General features: G+C 38.8%; 8 protein-coding genes across 13 annotated transcripts in view; all 8 read left to right on the top strand.

Moving 5' to 3' along the window:
• Positions 1–5,045, top strand: part of LOC104729180 — an 11,908-nt gene extending 6,863 nt beyond the window's left edge. For both annotated transcript variants that reach the window (XM_010448090.2, XM_010448091.1), the window contains 11 exons: positions 36–146; positions 223–324; positions 420–530; positions 687–850; positions 960–1,431; positions 1,622–1,729; positions 1,829–1,887; positions 2,059–2,440; positions 2,628–4,169; positions 4,273–4,480; positions 4,597–5,045. In XM_010448090.2, coding sequence (XP_010446392.1) covers positions 36–146; positions 223–324; positions 420–530; positions 687–850; positions 960–1,431; positions 1,622–1,729; positions 1,829–1,887; positions 2,059–2,440; positions 2,628–4,169; positions 4,273–4,480; positions 4,597–4,679 — 3,342 coding nt within the window. In that variant the 3' untranslated portion in view covers positions 4,680–5,045. The remainder of the gene's footprint in view (positions 1–35; positions 147–222; positions 325–419; positions 531–686; positions 851–959; positions 1,432–1,621; positions 1,730–1,828; positions 1,888–2,058; positions 2,441–2,627; positions 4,170–4,272; positions 4,481–4,596) is intronic.
• Positions 5,548–6,347, top strand: LOC104729179 (peptidyl-prolyl cis-trans isomerase CYP18-3). The gene has a single exon (XM_010448089.2). It carries the CDS (start codon positions 5,644–5,646, stop codon positions 6,160–6,162), a length of 519 nt encoding a protein of 172 aa, XP_010446391.1. The 5' UTR covers positions 5,548–5,643; the 3' UTR covers positions 6,163–6,347.
• LOC104729178 (probable magnesium transporter NIPA7) lies at positions 7,259–9,654 on the top strand. Its single transcript, XM_010448088.2, has 8 exons — positions 7,259–7,837; positions 7,990–8,046; positions 8,148–8,238; positions 8,319–8,479; positions 8,578–8,705; positions 8,789–8,926; positions 9,033–9,125; positions 9,197–9,654. Exons 1-8 carry the CDS (start codon positions 7,717–7,719, stop codon positions 9,392–9,394), a joined length of 987 nt encoding a protein of 328 aa, XP_010446390.1. The 5' UTR covers positions 7,259–7,716; the 3' UTR covers positions 9,395–9,654.
• Positions 9,836–11,933, top strand: LOC104729177 (eukaryotic translation initiation factor 4B3-like). The gene is made up of 2 exons (XM_010448087.2): positions 9,836–11,076; positions 11,516–11,933. Exons 1-2 carry the CDS (start codon positions 9,920–9,922, stop codon positions 11,676–11,678), a joined length of 1,320 nt encoding a protein of 439 aa, XP_010446389.1. The 5' UTR covers positions 9,836–9,919; the 3' UTR covers positions 11,679–11,933.
• On the top strand, positions 14,304–15,004 carry LOC104729176 (dirigent protein 15-like). Its single transcript, XM_010448086.1, has one exon. It carries the CDS (start codon positions 14,354–14,356, stop codon positions 14,930–14,932), a length of 579 nt encoding a protein of 192 aa, XP_010446388.1. The 5' UTR covers positions 14,304–14,353; the 3' UTR covers positions 14,933–15,004.
• Positions 16,000–17,331, top strand: LOC104729175 (PI-PLC X-box domain-containing protein DDB_G0293730-like). Its single transcript, XM_010448084.2, has one exon. It carries the CDS (start codon positions 16,159–16,161, stop codon positions 17,113–17,115), a length of 957 nt encoding a protein of 318 aa, XP_010446386.1. The 5' UTR covers positions 16,000–16,158; the 3' UTR covers positions 17,116–17,331.
• Positions 19,275–20,295, top strand: LOC104729174 (cold shock protein 2). Its single transcript, XM_010448083.2, has one exon. The coding sequence runs from the start codon at positions 19,395–19,397 to the stop codon at positions 19,962–19,964; it is 570 nt and encodes a 189-aa protein (XP_010446385.1). The 5' UTR covers positions 19,275–19,394; the 3' UTR covers positions 19,965–20,295.
• On the top strand, positions 20,407–22,561 carry LOC104729172 (thaumatin-like protein 1b). 5 transcript variants are annotated; one of them, XM_010448078.2, is made up of 4 exons: positions 20,407–20,879; positions 20,989–21,133; positions 21,214–21,913; positions 22,176–22,561. In XM_010448078.2, exons 2-4 carry the CDS (start codon positions 21,073–21,075, stop codon positions 22,264–22,266), a joined length of 852 nt encoding a protein of 283 aa, XP_010446380.1. In that variant the 5' UTR covers positions 20,407–20,879; positions 20,989–21,072; the 3' UTR covers positions 22,267–22,561. The 5 variants fall into 5 exon arrangements, with proteins under 5 accessions (XP_010446380.1, XP_010446381.1, XP_010446382.1 ...); XM_010448079.2 differs by having other exon boundaries at positions 20,984–21,133; XM_010448080.1 differs by lacking the exon at positions 20,407–20,879 and having other exon boundaries at positions 20,917–21,133; positions 22,176–22,288; positions 22,387–22,561.

The raw sequence follows: 23,213 nt of genomic DNA, 5'->3' as shown, positions 1-23,213 counted from the left end.
TTGTGGAATTTGATAGTTTGCGATAATTGTTGCAGAGTACACATTCTGCTCTCCCTGTATTTCATCAAGCCATGCTGTCCTCTACAACAAAACCGATCTCAGTTGTTGCAGCTGTCACATCACTGATTTCTTATTTCCGTAATCCTGTAAGGACTTCATCCAAATTCGTAGAAGTTGACGCTTTGACCAATCACATGTCTAAAAGCCAAATATTTTCTGCAGACGATACAGGTTTCTGCTGCTAGAGTGCTGTCAAAGTTATTTGCCTTGGCAGAATCATCACAACTAGTAAGCAATGCAGGCTTTGGTCTAGACAATAAACAGGTTAGAGTTATATCTTTCTTATCTGTTATCTCTTTATGTTCATGTAGTATATTCTGCTGACCATATGTAAGGATGAATGACGGTTTTATCTTTAGATTACAGATTTAAGAAATCCGATTACCGAGATCGTACTTGATCTGTCGGGACAAAATGAAGATCTAGTCGTGGCGACCTTGAAACTACTTACTGTGGCGGCAAGATATCAGGTTGCTTCCCATTCTTTCTTTGATATACTTGTCACAGGCTGTTGGGACTATTTTAATTGTTGTTTGTGCTACGCAGTTGTGCATCTTAAAATCATTTAGATTCTACAGTTTCTCCATACTGAAAAATTGTTTTATTTTAATATCCTTTATCTTCAGCCTGCTCTTTTAGTCGCCATATTTGATTCAAACGAAGACTCAGATGCTGGCAACTTAAACCAGTCCGGCAAAGATGCCTCCTCAATTCCTGACCGGGCTTGTAAATCTCGCTTATTGCACACTATCCTGCAATACGTAGAGAGAGCAACCGATTTTGTTGATAGGTACTTCAAAGTACATTTTAAATCTATCTATTAATCACCTCTGAATTTCTCTATGAAATCTTCGAGATATTAGCCGGTAACATTTACATTATGGTTTCACCTTCTCCAGATACACAAATATATTACTGGGTTTACTTGATTTCCTGAAAACCCTTTGGCAAGAGGCTGGCCAATACGCGGGTATGCTGGAACAGTTCAAGGCATCAAAAAAGTTGTGGCAGCAACTTTCCAACATTATATCACAAGCGTCTAAGCTAAAAGATTCGATGGTTGGAAGTTTAGGCAATAAAGAAATTTCTAAATTGTTTGTGAAATATCAGTGTCAGTCTTCTGTTTTGGAAATTATGGCTTGCAACATGTTTTTGTACAAGAAATTGCTGTTTGCGGAGTCACTGAAAAAGCCATGTGTGGAGCTGAAAGAGAAGAAAAATACTGCAGTATCTCCACCCAAAATAACTTGGACAGCTGATTCAGATCCCAAGGATATCTTTTCAAAATGGTGTGACGAATCTGTTTTGGATGGGCTTATCCAGTCAGTTTCTTCTTTAGATGCTGAAAGTGAAATAAACTTCCAAGCAAAGGTACGTATTTCGTTGACCTGGTCGTCTTATTGAACTATGTTTATTGAAATTTATACGACGCGCATTTGTTTTACTTAAAAATACAAGCAGTAAAGTTTCACTACAGTTTACATCTTTTGCTTAGGTGCCTCCATCTTTCAGAAAATAGTAATTTAAAGTTTTAATTGTTGCTCATTTTTTGCATTGATAGGTTGCTGCCGTTTTACTTATTGTACATTTGATTGTGAAACTGGAAGCATCTGGCGCTGGAGCATTGTCTATGGTTTTAGTTGGGAAGATCAAACTCATATCAGAAGTTGTATGTTCCTTCCTCTCTTTTGGCTCGATCTATTTCTTTTGTTATTTCAATGCACTTGTCATATCTGACTTTTGTGCCTGTTTAACAATATGCTGACAGCTTTGTGCTCAACCGGCTTTTTCTGAGTTGTTGGCGCAATATTCAAAACTTGGTTATAGGTAAGACCTTTGTTCCTTATGTTTTTTCTTTCCAGCATGCCTTTGCTAATTTTCAATTTCATTATCGCATTTGTCTTTCTTAAATCTACAGTTGACAACGCTTTTCCTTGTATCATTATTTATTCGTTCTCATGTCACATTTTGCTTATAATCTATTGGTTCTATTGCTAGTGGAGGAAAGGAGTTGATGCCTATGATTTTCAGCGATCTATACTGTCATCTACAAGGAAAACTTGAGGGTCGTGACATCCCAACTGGTCCATTCAAAGAGCTTTTCCAGTTTCTACTTGAGTCTAGCTTTTGGGAGATATATAAACAGAAAACTAATGAGGACGTAAATATGGCTTTGGGGGACTGTTTGTTTGACACTGAGCAAATAAGGGCTGAATTAGGCATTGATATATGGGATTTCTCTGAGTGGAAGACATCTAAAACAACAGCAGAGGAAATGTTGAGTTACATGCAGAGAGCAAACTCGATGGTTTTACTCTCAACTTCGCAGCTCTCTGTTTTGCATGCATTGATTTCCGTCTTGATACTTTACGAGGATAATGTAAGTTTCTATGTCCTAATTAAGCTTTCTGAGACTTATCGAATCATAATACATTTATGGGCTAGATTGTTCTTAGTTTCTACCATTGAATTGTTATAACTGATAGCTAACTAAGACTTTGCATGTCCCTCTTTTGGGATCTTAATTTATTATTTTTATACATCTAAATGTTACGCCTTATGTGCAGTCCCTTGAAGAAACTGCAGCTGTTGAAAGGAAAATCCCTTCTCGAGTCACTCTTTCAAGCATTGATGGAGTATCTCAAAAATTCTACACCACAGTTGATTCACTTGCCTCTCTCTGGGATGCACCCAAGATTGTGTTTGATATTCTTACAGCACAGGCAGACTTGCTATCCCGCCTCTTGAAATCCGCAAAAAAAAATCTGTCATTATCTATATGTGCACTTGTCCTGAGAAATGTTGGGCCTGGCCTCAAAATCCTTGGTAGTTTGAGGCATTCAAATGCTATATTGAAGAAGACGATAAACCTCCTGCTTGAGGTGCTGCTCCTGGTTGTGGGTTTTGGTTCAGAAAACTCAAACTCGAGTGGGATGGGACATATGGTGCCAGCAAAAGATTTTGCAGAAATATCTGATGCTACAATTGGATTATTACCCCTTCTCTGCAACTTCATGGGGAATCCCGAGTACTTGGCTCTCTGCCTGACCGCAGTAGACCTGATTCTCAGAAATTTTTTGACGCCGGAGACATGGTTCCCTATTATACAGAATCAACTCCGACTGCAGCATGTTATTCTACAACTGCAGGACAAGAAATCAACGGCATCTGTTTCAGCAATACTGAAATTTTTCTTAACTATCGCTCAAGTTCACGGCGGAGCTCAGATGCTTCTAAATTCTGGATTTTTCTCGACTTTAAGAGCTTTGTTTGTGGAGTATCCGGATGGAATGTCTACTTTGGTATCTGACAATGAAAAGGGCTCGCTGCTAGAAAAGACAGAAAAACCTCAGCATATCTGGGGAATCGGTTTGGCTGTGGTTACTGCCATGGTTCATTCTCTAGGATCTGGTTCTGCAGGGGCTGATATTGTGGAGAGTGTCATATCTTACTTTTTCTTAGAGAAAGGTTACATGATCTCGTACTATCTCGCCGCACCAGATTTCCCGTCTGATGATCGTGACAAAGTGAGACCACGAAGTGGACGGACGTGGACTTCCCTTGCTTATCTGAGAGAAACCGAGCATACTCTCCTTCTGATGTGTGCTTTAGCTAGCCATTGGAGATTATGGGTTAAAATTATGAACGGGATGGATTCTCCATTGAGAGAAATGACTATACATCTCCTGGCCTTTATCAGCAAAGGTTCTCAACGCCTTAGAGAGTCTCAGAGCCAAACATCTCATCTGTTATGCCCTCCAGTTGTGAAAGAAGAGTTTGATTCCTGCAAAAGACCGTCGTTCATCAACAGCAAACATGGATGGTTTGCCCTAGCACCTATAGTTTGTGTTGGGAAACCCAAGATCACTGCTGTATCAATCTCGACTGCTCTAGTTATCAGGGGACACACAGCAGAACATCCTGCGTCTGTTACTCAATCACAGTTTTCAGACTCGGTCGCAATACAGATATATAGAGTGGCCTCTGTCTTGTTGAAATTTTTGTGTTTACAAGCAGAGGGTGCTGTTAAACGGGCAGAAGAGGTGGGATATGTCGATCTTGCTCATTTCCCTGAGCTTCCAGAGCCAGAGATTTTGCACGGTCTACAGGTACAATAACTCTAGAACAAGAAGAGTTAATTACAGTTTTTTTTTTTTTTTTTAATTAAATCTTATCTGCGCCTGGTACTACAATGTGTATTTTAAAATGCAGGACCAAGCCACCGCAATAGTTGCTGAGCTTTGTGATAATTACAGATCGAAAGAGGTTCCAGATGAAGTTAAGAAGTTGTGCCTTTTGCTGATCCAAACGACAGAGATGTCGTTATACTTGGAACTCTGTGTTGTTCAAGTTTGCAGGATCCATCCTGTTTTTGGCCGTGTGGATAACTTCTCCAAAGACTTGAAAAAGCTTGTGAAAGGTAAACAAACTGTTTCTTCCCTACTCTTGACAATGCCTATTTTGATGATCTGGTATTTGCATACTTATTTTTGGGTAACAACATTGCTGTTTGTTTTTTTTTAATGTCTCGATCAGCTGCCGAAGTGCATGCGTACTTGGAACTGTCCATGGATTCACTGAAGAAAATAGCTGTGTTTCTGTATCCCGGATCGCTATAGGGACGAAACTAACATGAGAAGAAGATCCGAGAGGGCCAAGACTTTGAATGCGGTAGGTACGTATGTTTGGAATAGATTCCTCCATGATTTGATGTGTGTGATTGAACCGGCTATTGTACCGTTGGTAGAAGACTTACATGTTAGTCAATTAATTATATAGTATATATTCTTTTAAAATCATAGCCAGAACTTTTAAAAATGTTGGGCTCATGTCTTGCATGGTGTCCACTGCTTTTTGTTGATTTCTTTCTTTTTTTCAAAAAATTTTAAATTTGAAATCACTTACCTCAACAAATTCTTCTGATTGGTTGTCTCTCATTCTAGACCGCAGAAAGTGCAGTTCAGAATAATTGTTTTTCTCTTTTACATATGCGGGTTGCTTTTTGATAATCACTATTTTCTAGATTTTTCTAATTTTTTAGTCTTGATCACGTTTGTTGTTTACATAAGATTTTGCATGGGCACGTAAAGAGAGAGAATCAAAATAATTAAATTTATGCGTTACTAAAATTAACGTTTTTGAAACTTTATTAATAATTCCATTGTAAATTCTGTAACGTTAAAGGAGGAATTAAATCAGACAAAATTAGGTGATGGTGTTGTAGTATCTATCGGTTTGAAACGTATGAGAGAAATCGACACGTGTGGCACGTTGCTCTAGGGGCATATGCCAAGTCTGAGATACTCAATCCCACTGAACTGACTGAGTGACCCACTCCTCCTAATTAACCGGTGGTCAAACTCTAACCTAACCACGGTTAAGATTGAAAAAGCTGTTGAGATAACTCCACGTGTAACAATCTTATAATTTTCTGAGACTGTGGGATATTCGCCGCTTCCGGGGGCTATAAAGAACCTAACCTCACCGCTAAATCCTCCTCATATCATCCACAACAAGCTCTTGTTTTCGAGATCTCTCTCTTCTCTCTCTCTCTCTCTCTCTCTCTCGTTTTATCACTTAACAATGGCGTTTCCTAAGGTTTACTTCGACATGACGATCGACGGGCAGCCGGCGGGAAGGATCGTGATGGAGCTTTACACCGACAAGACTCCGAGGACGGCGGAGAATTTCAGAGCTCTGTGCACCGGAGAGAAAGGAGTAGGGCGTGCCGGGAAGCCACTTCACTTCAAGGGATCTAAGTTTCACCGCGTGATCCCTAATTTCATGTGCCAGGGAGGAGACTTCACAGCCGGGAACGGAACAGGCGGCGAGTCGATCTACGGGAACAAGTTCGAGGACGAGAATTTCGAGAGGAAGCACACGGGACCAGGAATCCTGTCGATGGCGAACGCCGGAGCCAACACCAACGGATCTCAGTTTTTCATCTGCACCGTGAAGACCGATTGGCTCGATGGTAAGCATGTGGTGTTTGGGCAGGTCGTCGAAGGGTTCGACGTCGTCAAGGCCATCGAGAAAGTCGGATCTTCGTCTGGGAAGCCATCGAAGCCGGTGGTTGTAGCCGATTGTGGTCAGCTTTCTTAGGATCCATCATCTTAGATCTCTCTCTTTCGCCCCGCTCTACATATATGTCATGGTTGTGTCTTTGCGTTTGGCGTTATCTTATTGGTACGGAGAGATGTTCTTCCTTCTCCCCTAGTTTGTGTGTTTGGTCACCTTTTACCATAATCCATAAATAATGAATGAGCACTCTACTACTCTTTTTATCATATGACTGCCTACTTTTAATTTGCTAAACTGCATATCCCCTGGCCATGTTTGTTTGTTCATTATTGATCCTGAATTTTGATTATCGACGGGAGCTATCTATTCTATACAGACTCCCTCAGCCTCTCTACAAAGTGAGTGTGCCTATTGTCAGTCTACACCACCAAGTCTTGGGGGTCTCTAAAGTAACAATAACACACGTGATTCTGCAGTGAGTCAAAAAACCAATCAATTGGCCTTTTTTTCGGTTCACTTGTATAGAAGATATAACTTAGGTGGGCCTTTTAGATTTGTACTCACTCTATTTTATTAAGTGCCTCACGTGAAGGCCGGCCCATCAAAATCAGGCCCAAACGAGGATGACTAATCAAATCAAAATTGTTTCAGAGAAGACTAGAATATTTATATTTTTTTTTTTTTTTTATATGTGGGAGAACTTTAGCCAGCATGGCAGCATATGCTTAATTAAGAATTTTCATAAGAGAAGGCTGAAATGTGAGGAAAGCCAATACGTGTGAAAGACGTACGCACATTTTTTAATGAAAATGAAAATGACTTATATATATATATATATGTAGGTGGTTAAATTATTGTTTTGTTTTGTTTTGTTGATGAAGAATCATATTCCTCTCGTGTAATCAGGAAAACTCGAACGAGTTTTGAGCCCAATTTCGAAAATGTCATGTGGTTGGTTTACTTCCCCTTGTAAATTTGTTTTTTAAAAAAAGTAACTCATAAAGTATAGTAGTAGAGTTTAAGGACTAAAGAAGTAAATTAAAAAAGGGTGTGATTGATAAACCGCAAAGTTTGAAGGTGATAACCTTAATTTTTAAAATACGATGGACACACACACACATGACACATGACACATGACACATGAAGAAGAAGAGAGCCTGAATGAGAGAATGTTATAGTAGTTAATAATAAGTCCGACAAGACGACGAAATCTCATCATGAGCTGTCCTCTCTGGAGAGGGCACAAGTTTTCTCCCTCTCTCTCTCTCTCTTCCAAATCAAATCAAATCAAATCAATTTGAATTCCAAAATTTTTCATTTCTTTCTAGCGATTCTCCTTCTTCCCTCTTCTCTCTATCTCTCTCCCTGTATTTGTATGGTATTGTATTGTATTGTATCTATCCTTTGGCCTCTCTCCCAATCTCAAGCAGTCAGGTTTCCTTCAATGGCGATTCGCAGATAACACCCCAATTCATACGGTTGAATTGCCTTTCGATTGTTTGTTTATCTTTTCCATACGATACCGACAATTTTTTTTAGGGTTTTTTTTTTTTCTTAAGAAGGATTTCTGGGCTGAGAGAGAGAGATAGAAACATAGATTTGATTGATAAGATTAAGAATAAGAATAAGAAGAAGATGTTGTCGGACAATGAGATGGGTTTGGTGTTAGCTGTGTCTTCTAGTGTATTCATAGGTTCCAGCTTCATTTTGAAGAAGAAAGGTCTCAAGCGTGCTGCTGCTAATGGCACCCGTGCTGGTTCGTTATTTATTCCCCCTTTTCTTTTCGGGTTTTGCTCTCTGAATTGATGAGATACAGAGATTTCGGTTCGGAGATTGAAACCAACCTCCTCCTTTATCTACTTGTCCTTATTTTATTGAGTGCCTTGCCTTGCTTGCTTGATGATGCAGGGTTTGGTGGTTATACATATTTGTTTGAGCCCCTTTGGTGGGTCGGCTTGGTCACTAGTAAGTTTAATACCATTTCAATTATATACCTTCCTCCTTCTTCCCTTATTCAATCTATTGCTTACATTCCCTCTGATGTGATTTTGCTAATAACTCAAAAGTGACTATTGGAGAAATTGCAAACTTTGTTGCTTACGTCTATGCTCCGGCTGTACTTGTCACTCCTCTTGGTGCATTAAGTATTATCATCAGGTATCTCTATCTATGTATTTACATTTTCTTGACATCTCCTTTTCACCTCTTCTCTTTCTAAAACCCTTTGATTTCTCTAGTGCTGTTTTGGCACATTTCCTGTTAGACGAAAAGCTTAGGAAAATGGGAGTTTGGGGATGTGTTTGTTGCATCGTTGGCTCTGTTATGATCGTCATTCACGCACCTCAGGAGCAGACTCCCAATTCTGTTGACGAAATCTGGAAACTTGCTATGCAACCAGGTCTCCCTCTCTCTCTCTCTGTTCACACTTACACACATGGTGTGTTTATGTTACTGATCTTATTTCCTTTCTCTCTTTTTTTTTGTTTATGAGGACAGCTTTTCTACTTTACGTAGCTATATCAATGTCGATTGTCCTGGCTCTGATTCTGTATTGTGAACCTCTCTGCGGCCAAACCAACGTTCTTGTTTATATCGGAATTTGTTCATTGATGGGTTCTCTCACTGTAAGCATCTTGGAATTAGTTTTGAGCTCTATTTTTTTTTTACCCCCATATTTTGCTCTATAAAGGTTGTTGTTTTAAAATAGGTTATGAGCATAAAGGCTGTGGGGATTGCGATAAAGTTAACATTGGAGGGGATAAATCAGATTTGGTATCTAGAGACATGGTTTTTTGTCATGGTTGCAACAATATGTGTGGTAATGCAAATGATTTACCTTAACAAGGTAAGAAGAAAATGTACTTGTATGATCTGTCTGATGTCGTGTTGGCGCACTTTTTGGCCTACTGTAAAACACTTAATACTAACATGTAGTAGTATTGTTTTGGCAGGCGCTGGACACATTCAACGCAGCAATAGTTTCTCCTATCTACTATGTGATGTTCACAACCCTCACAATTGTTGCGAGTGCGATCATGTTCAAGGTAGATAAGACTTTAAACCAGGTAGTTATTGTTTCAAGATGGTTGATGAATGAATGACTTTGGTAACACAGGACTGGAACGGGCAAAACACAGAGAGCATAGCCTCAGAGGTATGTGGGTTCATAACAGTGCTTACAGGGACAGTTATACTCCATGCGACGAGAGAAGAGGAACAACAAGCTTCTTCTTCAGGAAGAATGAGATGGCAGGATTCAGGGAAGAGCTTTGATGAAGAGCATCTGACAAGTTTGTACAGCCCTGAATATTAATTAAAAAGCTTGTCCCTCAAACTTTAGAGCGTCTTTTGAGCTGTGAACTGAAGGAGGTTAGGGGTCCTAAATCACAAGACCATCTCTAACCTCTTAGAGGGAAAAAGAATGTAGCTCTTTGTGTATATAGTTTTGTTGTAATAGTCTTTTCTGGTTTCTCTATACAAATTTGTCCATATATTTTTTTTTGAGCTCCTACTAGACAACAGATTAGTAGCTAGCTGTCAATTTTGAAGAAGTACGTGTATTGTTGACTTTGATTATTAGAGTATTTACTATTTTTTCGATTCAACAAAATTGTTACCTTTTGTCCTTGTAGGGGAAGGAAATGGAAAATATTATAATAGCCGAATCTAATAAAAAACCCTATTTTGATGATGAATTAATAATAACCGTCCGATCAAAACCCAAAAAGATCCAAAGTATAAAAAGGAAATCGCGATTCGGTGCGGTCTATTGAAGCAGAGCCATTCATTCACACAGAGAAGAAGAAAGAAGAAAGAAGAAGAAGAATCAAACCAAACCATGGCGGCTGCTGTATCATCTGTTTGGGCAAAGCCTGGTGCTTGGGCTCTAGAAGCCGAGGAACACGAAGCTGAGCTCAAGCAACAAGCCCCTCTTTCCAACAACAAATCCTCTACCGGAGGAGATTCCTCCGATTTCCCTTCCTTGGCCGCTGCGGCCACCACCAAAACGAAGAAGAAGAAGGGCCAGACCATATCTCTCGCTGAATTTGCTACCTACAAGGCCGCGTCAGCTCCCAAGACGGAGCGCCTCACTCAGGCTGAGCTCGTCGCTCTTCCCACTGGTCCACGCGAGCGTTCCGCTGATGAGCTTGATAGATCTAAGCTTGGTGGCGGTTTCCGGAGCTACGGCGGGAGCCGTTACGGTGATGACTCTTCCAATTCGAGGTGGGGTTCGTCTAGGGTTTCGGAGGATGGGGAAAGGAGAGGAGGCGGTGGATTCAATAGGGACAGGGAATCTAGCAGGGATTCGGGTCCGTCGCGTGCGGATGAGGATGATAACTGGGGTGCCACCAAGAAACCTATTGCAGGTAACGGATTCGAGAGAAGAGAGAGAGGCGGCGGCGGCGGAGGCGTCGTCGGAGGAGGATTCTTCGATTCTCAGTCCAAGGCTGATGAAGTCGATAGCTGGGTCTCCACTAAGCCATCGGAGCCTCGTAGATTCGTTTCTACCAACGGCGGTGGTGGTGATAGATTCGAGAAGAGGGGAAGTTTTGAATCCTTGTCTAGAAACCGGGATTCTCAATACGGCGGTGCGGATTCCGACACCTGGGGGAGGAGAAGAGAAGAGAGTCCCGGTGCAAACGGCGTACCACCACCGAGCAACGGTGGCTCACGGCCGAGGTTGATGTTACAGCCCCGCACACTTCCCGTGCCCGTTGTGGAGGTTGTGAAGCCGGAGGTCGTGAAGCCTATGAGTCCGGTCACGGTTGCTGTAGATAGACCTAAAGGTGCTAATCCTTTTGGGAACGCCAGACCTAGGGAGGAAGTTCTGGCTGAGAAAGGCCAGGATTGGAAAGAGATTGATGAGAAGCTCGAGGCTGACAAGCTTAAGGACGTTGCTGCAGCCATTGATGAGAAATCTTCAGGGAAGATGGGCTTTGGTCTTGGCAATGGCCGTAAGGACGACGATCGTACCGAAAGAACTTGGAGGAAAAGGTATCAATCTATCTTCTTTGACTACAAAACTTGGTTTGTTCGTTTCTTTTTTGTTTGCTTGTGTTTATTGATATGTGTCTTAGAAATTGTCAACTTTTTGAGAGATATGGATTCATTCATGTATGCTACAATTGACAGTAGCTCTCTTGATTGACGTGTGTTATATATAGATCACTGCATTATTGTAGTAGTTAAAGGAGAGAGTAGATTTGGTGTTCATTAGCTTCTCTCTATCAGTTGTCCTGTTTACGCATTCATAGTAGAAAGCACACATGGAAGTTGATGTCTTGAAGTAGACACTCTTTGCTAGGCTGAAAGATTGAAATCATCTCACTGTTTTTTTAATTAGTATGGTTGGGTACTGTGTAAGTTGTAAACTAGTAAGGATGTATCTATCTTTACTCGTGGATAATTATTATTATGTCTTTGAACATTGAAGCACGGAGCAATCTGAGGAGAGAGCTCAAGAGGAGGAAGCAGCTGTAGAAGAAGCTAAAAAGGAAGAGACTGGGGAGGAAGCTCCTGTAGAAGAAGTTAAGAAGGAAGAGACTGGGGAGGAGCCAGCTGTAGAAGAGGAGGATAAGAAGGAAGAAGAGACTTGAGGACAAAAACTGAAGAGTGAAAAGGCATTTTTTTGGGATCGTGATACGACAAGTTCAGTTCTTGATTGAGGTTTTAGCTTCTGAGAGTCTGTGTTGTTTAAGTGTTGTGTGGATCAATAGAAAATTTTGGTAGGGTCTCTCTCTCAGTCTTCATTGCATACTCTGTTGAAATTTTTTAGGGTTTTGGGTGTCTTACTTTTACGAGTTGTACAATTTCATTATTCGTTTTATTATCGTTTAATTATTTCTTTGGAATTTTGGGAATAGCCCTTTGTTGGGCAGTCGTCATCATCGCTCAATGTATTTCTTCGTTGATCCACCAAAAATAGAATTTGGATCATACAAGGCCTGATGATCCATTACATTGTATGCAAAAAATTTACCGATCGGGCCTACCTGACCTGCGTTCGATGGGTAGTCCACTCTGGTATTACAAAAAAGAAAAAAAAAATACAGTATGAGATGAATTAAGAGAACCCAAGAGGCCGAGAGTATAAAATAAAAACAAAACAGCGACAAGTTAAAAGTGGTGGGACGAGTCGGGAAATTATGATTAAGTAAAACCATCACACGCGCTCGAGAATTGTAAATATTAAAACGGACCAAAAAGTAGACATTTCGGCTGGACTATATACATTACCCATTTTGACAGCACGCTCTTAACGCGCGTTAGTTGCGCGTGGTCAATACATTGGATTCTTGCGCCGGTTGTCTACAAAATTAATTAATTAATAATTCTGCTTCGAAGAATAAAGTTTATGCGACTATTCCTTATTTTTATTTTACTAGAAGTATCCCAACCAAAGTTATTGGAACGACGATATTAAAAAACTAAATACTGTAAATCACTTCTCAACATGTTCAAAGTTGTAAAAACACCACTAGAAATTTTAACTATTAATTAACGTATCAATATCAAGCATAAAACTTTGAAATTAATCAACATATCTAATAAAAACTAAAAAAAATACTCATTTATATTAATATTTCTACATAATGTAAATTAAAAATATCAATTTCATTGTCTGATATTGTTTCTACTAAGACTCAGACCCCTCCGCGATGTTGCGGGGGGAAATATTTTAGAAAAAAAATAAATAAAATTTAAAATTATACATTATGAAAACATTAGTATATAATATAATAGTTTGAATACATAAACATTAAATATAAATTATTATTAAAAACAAAACCATCAAAATGAAAACTTATAACAAAAAATATTATGTAGAATATATGTAACTTTGCAAAAAACATTGTTTAAAGTATTATAAATATAAGATATTTTATGAAGAATTATGGTAAAACAACAATTAAAAAAATCATTATGACAAAAGTGATCCTAACTGAGAATATTGAACTAATGGTTATAATGAGTAAATGTAATTTTCTATTAAATAATTATAATTAAAAATAAAATAATATAAATTTTAAATTTTAAAATAGTTTTTAACGAAAAGTTATAATAAATAGATGCAACTATAAATTATATATCAAGTTTTATTAAATTTCTATATTGCTATAATTATTTTTAAAATTTTAGTTAGATTATAGAATAACGTTGAATATTATATATTAATATTCAAATTATTTAGATTCAACATAAAACGGAAAATTTATTTCAACAAATTTGATAGTTATTGATGAAGAGATAAATATATAGAAAGTTCAAAAGACATGACTATTTAAATAGACACATCTATTAGAACGAAAAGTTGTGATGAAAAATTTGAATAAAATATAGTGAAAAGACACAACTCTACAATGAATTGATACAACTGTTTGAGTTTAAAAAACCAAATAAAAACAAGTTCCTTATAAAAAAATATTAAGCAAAGTCGAAACTGTTGTTTGTATTTATTCAGATTGTTATTATTATTTTTAAATATTAAACTATTTTTAAAATTAAAAATTACAATAAATAGACGCAACTGTAAATTCTATATTAAGTTGTATTAAAATTTCTCTATTGCTATAATTTTTTCTAAAATTTTAGTTAGATTATAGAATTACGGTGAATGTTAGATAGTAATATTCAATCAGCTAGATTCAACATAAAATGAAAAATTTGTTTCAAAGAACTTGTTAGTTATTGATGAAGAGACAAATATAAAGAGAGTTCAAAAGACATGACCATTTAAATAGACACGCCTATTAGAATGAAAAGTTGTGATGAAAATATATAAATGAAATATAGTGAAAAGACACAACTCTACAATGAACAGATACAATCGTTTGAATTTTTAAAAAATTACGAAAAAAACACAACTGTTGGTCGCATTTATTCAGATTGTTATTATTTTATATATTTATTTAGATGAATGGTTTGACTTTTTTACAATATGGTTTTTTCTAACAAAATTAACTAATATAAATTACATATGTCTGATGTTAATACGTATGTTGGTTTTATTTTCCACAAAGGAAGATTATTCTATAATGCATTGCATTCACTACTTCTTTTTCTAATATAGGATAATATCATTAGGTTATTATATGAATAATGAGATTTGACCTCTTTAATTTGATTTCTTTCTTTTTGTGTAGAGTATCATTTTGTAGAAGAATATCTTACCTATATAAACTTTCCTTTTGATATATAAGTGTTCAAACTATATATGTCACATGACTCACATAGACCACCCCTTCATATCAATTTCTCCAAATTTATAATCATGAAAAGCCGAATAATAACAATTTTTGCACTTTGCTTGAGTGTAGCCGTTATGGCTCATAGAAAGGAATCCTATTACAGCAAAACACAGCCGGCTAATCTGAAAGAGGAGAAAGTAACTCGTGTCGGGTTCTATCTCCATGATATTCTTAGTGGCAAAAATCCTACCGCTGTCAGAATCGCACATGATAATCTCACTAGAGATGCAAATTCACCAGTGGGGTTCGGAAGTCTCTTTGTAATCGATGATCCACTCACCCTTGGACCGGAGATACACTCAAAAGAGATCGGGAATGGTCGTGGGATGTACGTCTCCGCTAGCAAGGAGATTAGCAAATTCACGATCGTGATGTATGCTGATTTGGCGTTTACAACGGGAAAATTCAACGGAAGCTCGATTAGTATATTCTCAAGGAACCCGGTAGCAGAAGAGGCTGGGGAAAGAGAGATCGCGATTGTTGGTGGACGTGGGAAATTCAGAATGGCGAGAGGCTTCGTCAAAATAAAAACGCATCATATTGATATGAAGACAGGTGATGCTATTCTTCGATATGATGCTACTGTGTATCATTATTATTAATTAAACCCCATGCATGTTTCGTCCAACTATTATTATTAATAATAAATGAAAAAAGGGTAGCTTTACTGAACAAAAAAATCAGGTTTCAATTTGAGTTTTGTTTTTGTTTTACCGGTTGTGCTTATGTTTTGTTATCATTATTTTTGCTTGGTGAGATAACCTTAACAAGTTACAAAACACATGGTAGGCCATGTGTATGATTTGCTTTCCCTTCGGATCCTATTACTATGATATTTTATCCAAAAACTATTACTATTTTTTTTCGAAGCGTTTATTGATGATAACTATAAACTATGGTACGAATTTGAATTTCAATAGAAACTAAACATGTGTCCTGTATATTCCACAAGAAAATAAAGAAATAAAATCGTGTAAGATATGCAAATTCCACGGTGTATTGATATCTTTCACGTCGGAGAAAGCAGCCAGCTCATAGAGAAAGTGACAAATAACAAAATTGAAGACAGCGATACCAAAAAAAGAAGAAAAAATAAAAATATTATGGACCTACAAAACATTACACACACTCACTCTCCATCAATTACAACCCAACCACTCTCTCAATGTATATACTGTATATATCTCAACTAATCAAATCAGTTGACCATTAACGATAAATTAGAAGAAAGTTATACTAACATATCAAACTTTATCGGTTTTAATGTTATTAAAAATTGCTACTTCTATAATCTCCGAATATTAATCCAGCTGGACGGTGTTTTTCCGATAAAGTAATTAAAAAGAGTAACGTATAATTCGCAACAATAATAATATTTATACAGTATCAAACAGAAGAAAGCANTGTATATACTGTATATATCTCAACTAATCAAATCAGTTGACCATTAACGATAAATTAGAAGAAAGTTATACTAACATATCAAACTTTATCGGTTTTAATGTTATTAAAAATTGCTACTTCTATAATCTCCGAATATTAATCCAGCTGGACGGTGTTTTTCCGATAAAGTAATTAAAAAGAGTAACGTATAATTCGCAACAATAATAATATTTATACAGTATCAAACAGAAGAAAGCATAACAACAATATAAAAAAACCAATCATCATAACAGCAGCTTATGAGCAAGTAAGAATGTTTTATTTACTTATAAAAAGAAGACATCGTACGTTTCTTGAAAAACAAAAAAAGAAGACACAAAATAGAGAATTCAATTGGTGATCAACAGATAGAGAGAGCAAAGCAAAGGTTGTTCATCCTGACGAAATGGGGTCTCATCTATCGAAACAGCTCGAGCGTCGGAAAGCTGTCTCAACGGAGAAGAAAGCCATGACAGATCTCGAGAAATCATGCGGCTGCGAGTTTCCGGGGTGTGATTACATGCCGTCCGATCGTAAAAACTGGATGTCCGGCGTTGGACCTGAAAAGCTTCACATCAACAAGATCGTCTGGCCAGGCACTCACGACTCTGCCACCAACAAAATCGGGATCCGTTTCGTGTCTCGTCCCTTTGCACAGTGCCAGTCTCTCTCCATCTACAACCAGCTCGTGGCGGGTACTCGAGTCCTTGACATTCGTGTTCAAGAAGATCGCCGTGTCTGCCACGGTATCCTCAAGACTTACAGCGTCGACCTTGTCTTGGCCGATCTCAAACGGTTTCTCTCTGAGACAGAGTCTGAGATTGTGATTCTCGAGATCAGAACAGAGTTTGGACACGAAGATCCACCAGAGTTCGATAAGTATCTTGTCGAACAGCTCGGAGATCATCTGATTCACCAGGACGATCACGTGTTCAACAAGACAGTCGCTGAGCTGCTTCCAAAGAGAGTGATCTGCGTTTGGAAACCGAGGAAGTCGCCTCAGCCTAAGCACGGTGATCCCCTGTGGAGTGCAGGTTACCTGAAAGACAATTGGATTGATACGGATCTTCCTTCGACCAAGTTCGAGAGCAACATCAAGCATTTGAGCCAGCAGCAACCGGCTGCTTCCAGGAAACACTTCTACCGGGTGGAGAACACTGTGACGCCGCAGGCTGATAACCCTATACTGTGTGTTAAACCGGTGACAAAGCGGATACATTGCTACGCAAAAGTGTTCATCATCGAGTGTGTAAAGAGAGGATGTGCTGACAAACTGCAGATCTTCTCGACGGATTTCATTGATAAGGAGTTTGTTGATGCTTGCGTTGGGCTCACCTTTGCAAGAGCTGAAGGTAAGGCATGAGTAAAGAAACCCGTAGAGAGAGAGACTTTTGTATATCTTGTGTTGTGTTATTAAGCAAAAAGTTAAAGAATCAGAACACGGCTGTGTTAGTGTTAGGGTTCTTAATGTGTGAAAACATGTCAGTGAGTGTGTTGTGTGTCTGTGTGATTTAATACTTAAGAGTGTACATTCATATTCTTCATTACAAAAACATTTTAAGTCCAGATACAATAGCAAGAGATTCAGAATCAAGGAAAGTAGAGTATTTAGTCTTTCACTTTAATGAGGTAAAGTTTAAACTCAAAATGTAGGTGATTCATAATGGGAAGATGTAGTGAAAATGATCATCATGTGCAGCAGAGTGAAGCAAAAATGAATTCAGAGAGTAACATTAATTTGTGCGGAACAATGAAAGGAATACTTAGGCAGATGCTAGACACTGACAAGATACAAGTAAGAAGAAGCAAGCAGATTGATGACAAACACTAGTAAACTAGTCTTTAATATAGTTTGACAACAACAAAAAAAAAAACACAAGTGAAACAGAGCTAACGAGAGAGGGAAGGGAGATATGTATATATCTGATGCAATGCCAATGCCCCCTTTTTTGTTAGCCAGACCAGTGGGTGATGTGATCTTTGGGGGTATGAATACCCCAATTTAATAGAAAAAATATATAACTGAGCCAAAATAAGATTTTGGGGGAAGAGTGAGCTAGTTCTTTTATTAACGAGGAAATTTGAGGTCGTCACTTACAAAGAGCCAAAATTAAGTTCGTCAGTTCACAGTAGAACTAACAAACAGAATAATGACAAGCTAGAAAGTGGAAATGAATGATACAAAAGGCAATAACAGTTATCGATGCAAAGTATTGCTCTCTGGATAATATCTGGGGTCAGGATGGTGATTTCAATAAATGCTGTCTCCTTTTATAACGGACTGTTGACTTAGGGTTCCCTAGGGTTTCCAACGCGAAATGCCGAGATTACTCTCTGCGGGGTGTTAATGATTTTTTTTCCAATTTTGTCGGACCGAAATCACAATTAACTTGTCTTGTTGGACCGAGTGGTATATTGGGCGCAGTCCATATCCAACAAATATGCATCTCTCCTGCCTCTCTGTCTCTCTAATTCCATTCTTTGATGATTGTCTATAAAGCGAGGAGATCAAATGATGGAAACTGAGTTAAAAAGGGAAAAAAACAAAACGACACAGAGTGTTTTGAAGAATGGGAATAAGATGTTGTTACCGGCTCTAACTAGATGAATCAATAGCGGCGAAACCACTCCTTCCATGTCTCGCATTTAGACTTAGATTAGATTAGATTAGATGCAGCACACAGCGGCGAAACCACTCCTTCTATGTGTATTATTCAAAACGGCTGCGTTTTGACTAGATGTAAAAATGTAATGTGGTTAAAACAAAACAAAAAATTACTAGTAGTAAAATTCTGGTTAAATACGTGGAAAGTGGAACAATAAATGCAATATTGACCAGAGTGAATTACTTTTTTAATTTTTGTTAAAAGTCTATTGACCAGTTGAAATATCTGCTGACGTTTGATATGTCATTCTTTAATAATGTTATTTGACTGCACCAAACAAAAAATAAAAAAATTAAATGTGGTCTCTATTCCCCAAACTAGCCTCTTCAATAATTTTGACTAGATCTACTAAATAATCTGACGGCTGATATCCATCTCCTGGAAAACACCCCAACCGTCCAGATGCAACGGCTAGTTGCTGGGCTAAATTATCCATTTTCTTTCCTCAAATGGATATATTTATTTAAGCCCCATGCTAGCCCATTTCTTTTTTTTTTTTAACTCCCCTCTATTTTATTTATTTATTTTAGTTACAGATTCGTTTTCGAAATCAACGAATTTTCATGTTTTCCTAATGCTGAAGAAATCAAATTTATAAATCACTATTAGGTAGACTATACTAATTGCAAAAATAATAGTATATCATAAATAAAAGGATGAAATCGAAAAAAAAAGAATTAATGGAAAAAAAATTAAACACAAAAAAAAGGATTTAAGTAAAAGATATTTTTACTTTTTATATTTCTTGGAAAGATGGAAAAAAAAATGAACTAGTGTGGGTGACGTGGCAGTCATACCCTTGCCTTGGCACACCTCTCGCTACGCACATATAAAACAGCAGCAGCAGCTGCTGCGTGCAGAGAGAGAGAGAGATTATTGTGGGGTGAAGAAGAAAGAATATATAAATTGTTTTCTAGGGTTTCGCTTTTTTTTTTGAGATTTAAAGTGAGAGTTTGAAAAAGAGATTTCGATCAGAATGAGCGGAGACAACGGCGGTGGTGAGAGACGCAAAGGCTCCGTCAAATGGTTTGACACCCAGAAGGGCTTCGGTTTCATCACTCCTGACGACGGCGGCGACGATCTCTTCGTTCATCAGTCCTCCATCAGATCTGAGGGTTTCCGCAGCCTCGCTGCCGAAGAATCTGTCGAGTTCGAGGTCGAAACCGACAACAATGGCCGTCCCAAGGCCATAGATGTCTCTGGTCCCGACGGCGCTCCCGTCCAAGGCAACAGCGGTGGTGGTTCATCTGGCGGTCGTGGCGGTTTCGGTGGCGGACGTGGTGGAGGCCGCGGATCTGGTGCTAGCTACGGCGGTGGTGGTGGTGGTTACGGAGGTGGACGAGGCGGTGGCCGTGGAGGCAGCGACTGCTACAAGTGTGGTGAGCCCGGTCACATGGCGAGAGACTGTTCTGAAGGCGGCGGAGGCTACGGTGGTGGAGGAGGTTACGGAGGAGGCGGACGTGGAGGAGGCGGAGGCGGTGGAAGCTGCTGCAGCTGTGGCGAGTCGGGACATTTCGCCAGGGATTGCACCAGCGGTGGACGTTAAAAGGATCGCCGGTCCGACGGTAGAGAAGAGTGAATCGGTCATCTGACACATGTTGATCGGAGGATCTTAGTCTCGCCGTGTTCTATCTCTATCTTATTATCCGCTTTTTGCTTATTATGTGATGGGGTCTCTCTCTGTCCTTTTTAGTTTTTAATCTTCTTAATCTCTCTGGATGGTTTCGGATTAGTAGGACTTATTTTGGTTATGCTACTTAATGGTTTTATTATGATGACGATGGTACTTGTCACTTGTGATGGTTGAAATGCTTGCTACTACTACTTGTGCTCTGTTTCAAGTGTTCATATGCAAAACATTATTCTGGGTTTTTGTTTATCTGAATGAATTGAATCGTGAGATCTGATAATATTATTTTGTTAAGGTTGGATTTTTTTTTTTTTTATGGATGATGGAAGAAAATATTAGTATATGGATAAGAATAAGATCTCTCGTGCCCCATAGGCATAGATACAAAATCTATTTGTTCATGGATGCAATAAATGGCATTTAGTTCATTGGCATTGTTTGGAATTTAATATCCGTGCTGCAGTCTCCATCAAGAGGACTAGTCAATTCTTTATTTTTCAATCTTTTCATCTTCTTCTCTAGAGAGTCTAAAAACACGCCACCGTTTCCTTGATGATCACAGTCACACACCCGTATTTTTACTGTAGCTGTGGAGACGATTCGGATTGGATAAGTAAAACTTAAAAAAAAAAAAAGCAGATATGGGAAGATTTTTAGATCTGTGGTTTGTTTGTTGTTACCTTGGAAATCGGAGTACTCTCTGTTCTCTCTAAAAGAAAAATAAAAAAAAACATAAGCATGTTTTGAGGTCCACATAGAAAACCCCACGTGCGCACCGCTTAATGGAGGAGGTAACCAGAAACCCGGTTTAATTTGGGATTCACTAACCCAGTAAGTTATCGGTTCGATTTTGATTTGGTTCTTTTTTTTTTTAATTGGTTTTCAAGTCTCTCTTCGATTTATCTCCACCGCCGCTCTTTTTAATTTTCTCAAAGTAAAGTTGCAGTCGCTTTACTCATTCGAGCCTACACTTCTACTTTAGAGAGAGAGAGAGAGAGAGAGAGAGAGAGTCCACATTTTAGAGATGATGAATCGAAGAATCCTCTTCGTGTTTATGATTCTGGGTTTTTTCATATCTCTTTCAGGTAAAATTTGATTACGTTTCTTCAATAATTCATAACGACTTGTGTTTGTTTTTATACCTTTTATTTAATTGGATTGGCAGAAGTAGAGTCGATTTCGTTCAAGATCACAAACCGTTGCCGTAACACGATTTGGCCCGGTTTACTCTCCGGCGCTAACTCTGCCCCGCTCCCCACTACCGGCTTTCGTCTCTCCCGTGGAAAATCCAAAACCGTCGCTATACCATCTTCATGGTCCGGTCGTCTCTGGGCAAGAACCCTGTGTTCCCAAGATCGTGCTTCTGGTTCTTTCCTCTGCTTAACCGGCGACTGCGGCTCAGGAAAGGTTGAATGTTCCGGCTCCGGTGCTAAACCACCTGCAACGCTCGCCGAGTTTACTCTCAACGGCACCGGAGGACTAGACTTCTACGACGTCAGCCTCGTCGACGGCTACAACCTCCCCATGCTTATCTTGCCCAAGAAAATCGTTGTGGGTGGCTGCGGAGCCACCGGGTGTCTCGTGGACCTGAACGACGCGTGTCCTAGAGACCTAAAGCTGGTGGCGCGTGGTAAAAGAAACGGTGTGGCTTGCCGTAGCGCGTGCGAGGCATTCGGCGATCCAAGGTACTGCTGTAGCGATGCGTACGCTACGCCGGACACCTGTCAGCCTTCGGTTTACTCGCTCTTCTTTAAGCACGCGTGCCCGCGAGCCTACAGCTATGCTTATGACGATAAGACCAGCACTTACACTTGCGCCACCGGAGCCGATTACTTTATCATCTTCTGCCCTCCGCCGTATACAAGGTTTGATAAATTGAGTTTCTTGTCATTATATGATTTGGAATCTATTATGAGCTACTGTTGATTATTATGGACTCTAGCTAGTTTAGTTACTTGATCGTTATGATTGGATTGGTACTAGTGTTTTAGTGATTTGGATAGAGGGTAACTGTTGGATTGTTGCGAACAATAAAGATGGAACTTAGGAGCTCTATTATTGAAAATGTACATAAGTGTTATGAGCTTAGCAAATAGCAAGTGTTGATACGGGTGGTGTTCTTTGCAGTGAGAAGCTACTAGGATCGAGGAAAGATGGGGCAACTCTTCCGCTAGTAAACAAGATCATGATACATTTGCCGCATCCTCGCAGCAGCTGAGCCGACTCTGTATTTGTATAAGGTCCTTTTTTTACATCGGGTATGTGGTACACACGGCTACTTGCATTTGTCTGTTGAAGTTGCTAATTGTTTTCATTTCCTCTTACTTGTTGCACGCAGATAGCAAATTCATGTGTAGAAAAATGTCATTACGATAATACCAAGGTCGAAGCAAATTGTAAATCTCCTCTTGTTTTACAGAGCCCTTTCGTCATTCAAAATTTTCCCAAAAATTGTTGTTCCTGTCATCTGCCCTTTCGTTCAATCATAAGATGGAAGAAATACATCTTGTGTACTGGTCTGATTTAAGAAAATGAAAATAACAGTTAAAATAATACTATGTGATTAACGGATTAAGCCACTAAAATAGTCCCACTAGACCATTTGCAGGCACGCTCATTTGCAAAACCAAGGCTATATTAGCTCTATACCAAAGTTAAGTTAGTCCCTGCAGTTTGAACAAAGATTTGCCTTCTATTCTCCCCCGGTAGATTGAGTATTATTATTCAAACAACGGATACACAAGAAAAAACTTGTTAAAATTGCTTGTCTAGTGCATCTGAAAAAAACTCAGGCTTTGGAGACTATAAAGTTTTCGAAAAATGCCCATGTTTAGTTTGTCGATTAGCTCGGCAAAGTTTATAATCTTGACAAGATTTAGGAGTCAAAGACTCAGTCAGGCTCAGCTCTCGATAGTTTATTGGCATGGGTAACGCGTTCTCTCTCTCTCTCTCTGTCCTAAAGACAGAAGAGAGTTATTCTCTGTATTTTGGCATATACTTGCTTGCAGTCTCACCTAAGGGCATTCTTAATGGGAGAACTTTTTTTTGTGTTCTTAGATTAAATATATAGTGAAAATAATGTAAAATCAGTTGTTAAGATCATAGGTAAAAGAAATGAGGGAACTAATTTTGGTGTTCTTAGAATAAAAATATACTGTTTAAGAA

Source organism: Camelina sativa, chromosome 12, assembly GCF_000633955.1.
Source record: "Camelina sativa cultivar DH55 chromosome 12, Cs, whole genome shotgun sequence".
Taxonomy (NCBI): domain Eukaryota; kingdom Viridiplantae; phylum Streptophyta; class Magnoliopsida; order Brassicales; family Brassicaceae; genus Camelina; species Camelina sativa.
The sequence above is the reverse complement of the archived record's forward strand: the minus strand, read 5'-3'. Positions and strand labels throughout refer to the sequence as shown.

Bases quoted from the DNA above. Each gene is read 5' to 3' on its own strand.
- LOC104729179 (XM_010448089.2), top strand. From the start codon at position 5,644: ATGGCGTTTCCTAAGGTTTACTTCGACATGACGATCGACGGGCAGCCG.
- LOC104729178 (XM_010448088.2), top strand. From the start codon at position 7,717: ATGTTGTCGGACAATGAGATGGGTTTGGTGTTAGCTGTGTCTTCTAGT. The intron at 8,480-8,577 runs GTCTCCCTCTCT...TTATGAGGACAG, and splicing joins GAAACTTGCTATGCAACCAG to CTTTTCTACTTTACGTAGCT. The intron at 8,706-8,788 runs GTAAGCATCTTG...GTTTTAAAATAG, and splicing joins CATTGATGGGTTCTCTCACT to GTTATGAGCATAAAGGCTGT.
- LOC104729177 (XM_010448087.2), top strand. From the start codon at position 9,920: ATGGCGGCTGCTGTATCATCTGTTTGGGCAAAGCCTGGTGCTTGGGCT. The intron at 11,077-11,515 runs GTATCAATCTAT...TGAACATTGAAG, and splicing joins GAAAGAACTTGGAGGAAAAG to CACGGAGCAATCTGAGGAGA.
- LOC104729176 (XM_010448086.1), top strand. From the start codon at position 14,354: ATGAAAAGCCGAATAATAACAATTTTTGCACTTTGCTTGAGTGTAGCC.
- LOC104729175 (XM_010448084.2), top strand. From the start codon at position 16,159: ATGGGGTCTCATCTATCGAAACAGCTCGAGCGTCGGAAAGCTGTCTCA.
- LOC104729174 (XM_010448083.2), top strand. From the start codon at position 19,395: ATGAGCGGAGACAACGGCGGTGGTGAGAGACGCAAAGGCTCCGTCAAA.
- LOC104729172 (XM_010448078.2), top strand. From the start codon at position 21,073: ATGATGAATCGAAGAATCCTCTTCGTGTTTATGATTCTGGGTTTTTTC. The intron at 21,134-21,213 runs GTAAAATTTGAT...TTGGATTGGCAG, and splicing joins TTTTTTCATATCTCTTTCAG to AAGTAGAGTCGATTTCGTTC. The intron at 21,914-22,175 runs GTTTGATAAATT...TGTTCTTTGCAG, and splicing joins TGCCCTCCGCCGTATACAAG to TGAGAAGCTACTAGGATCGA.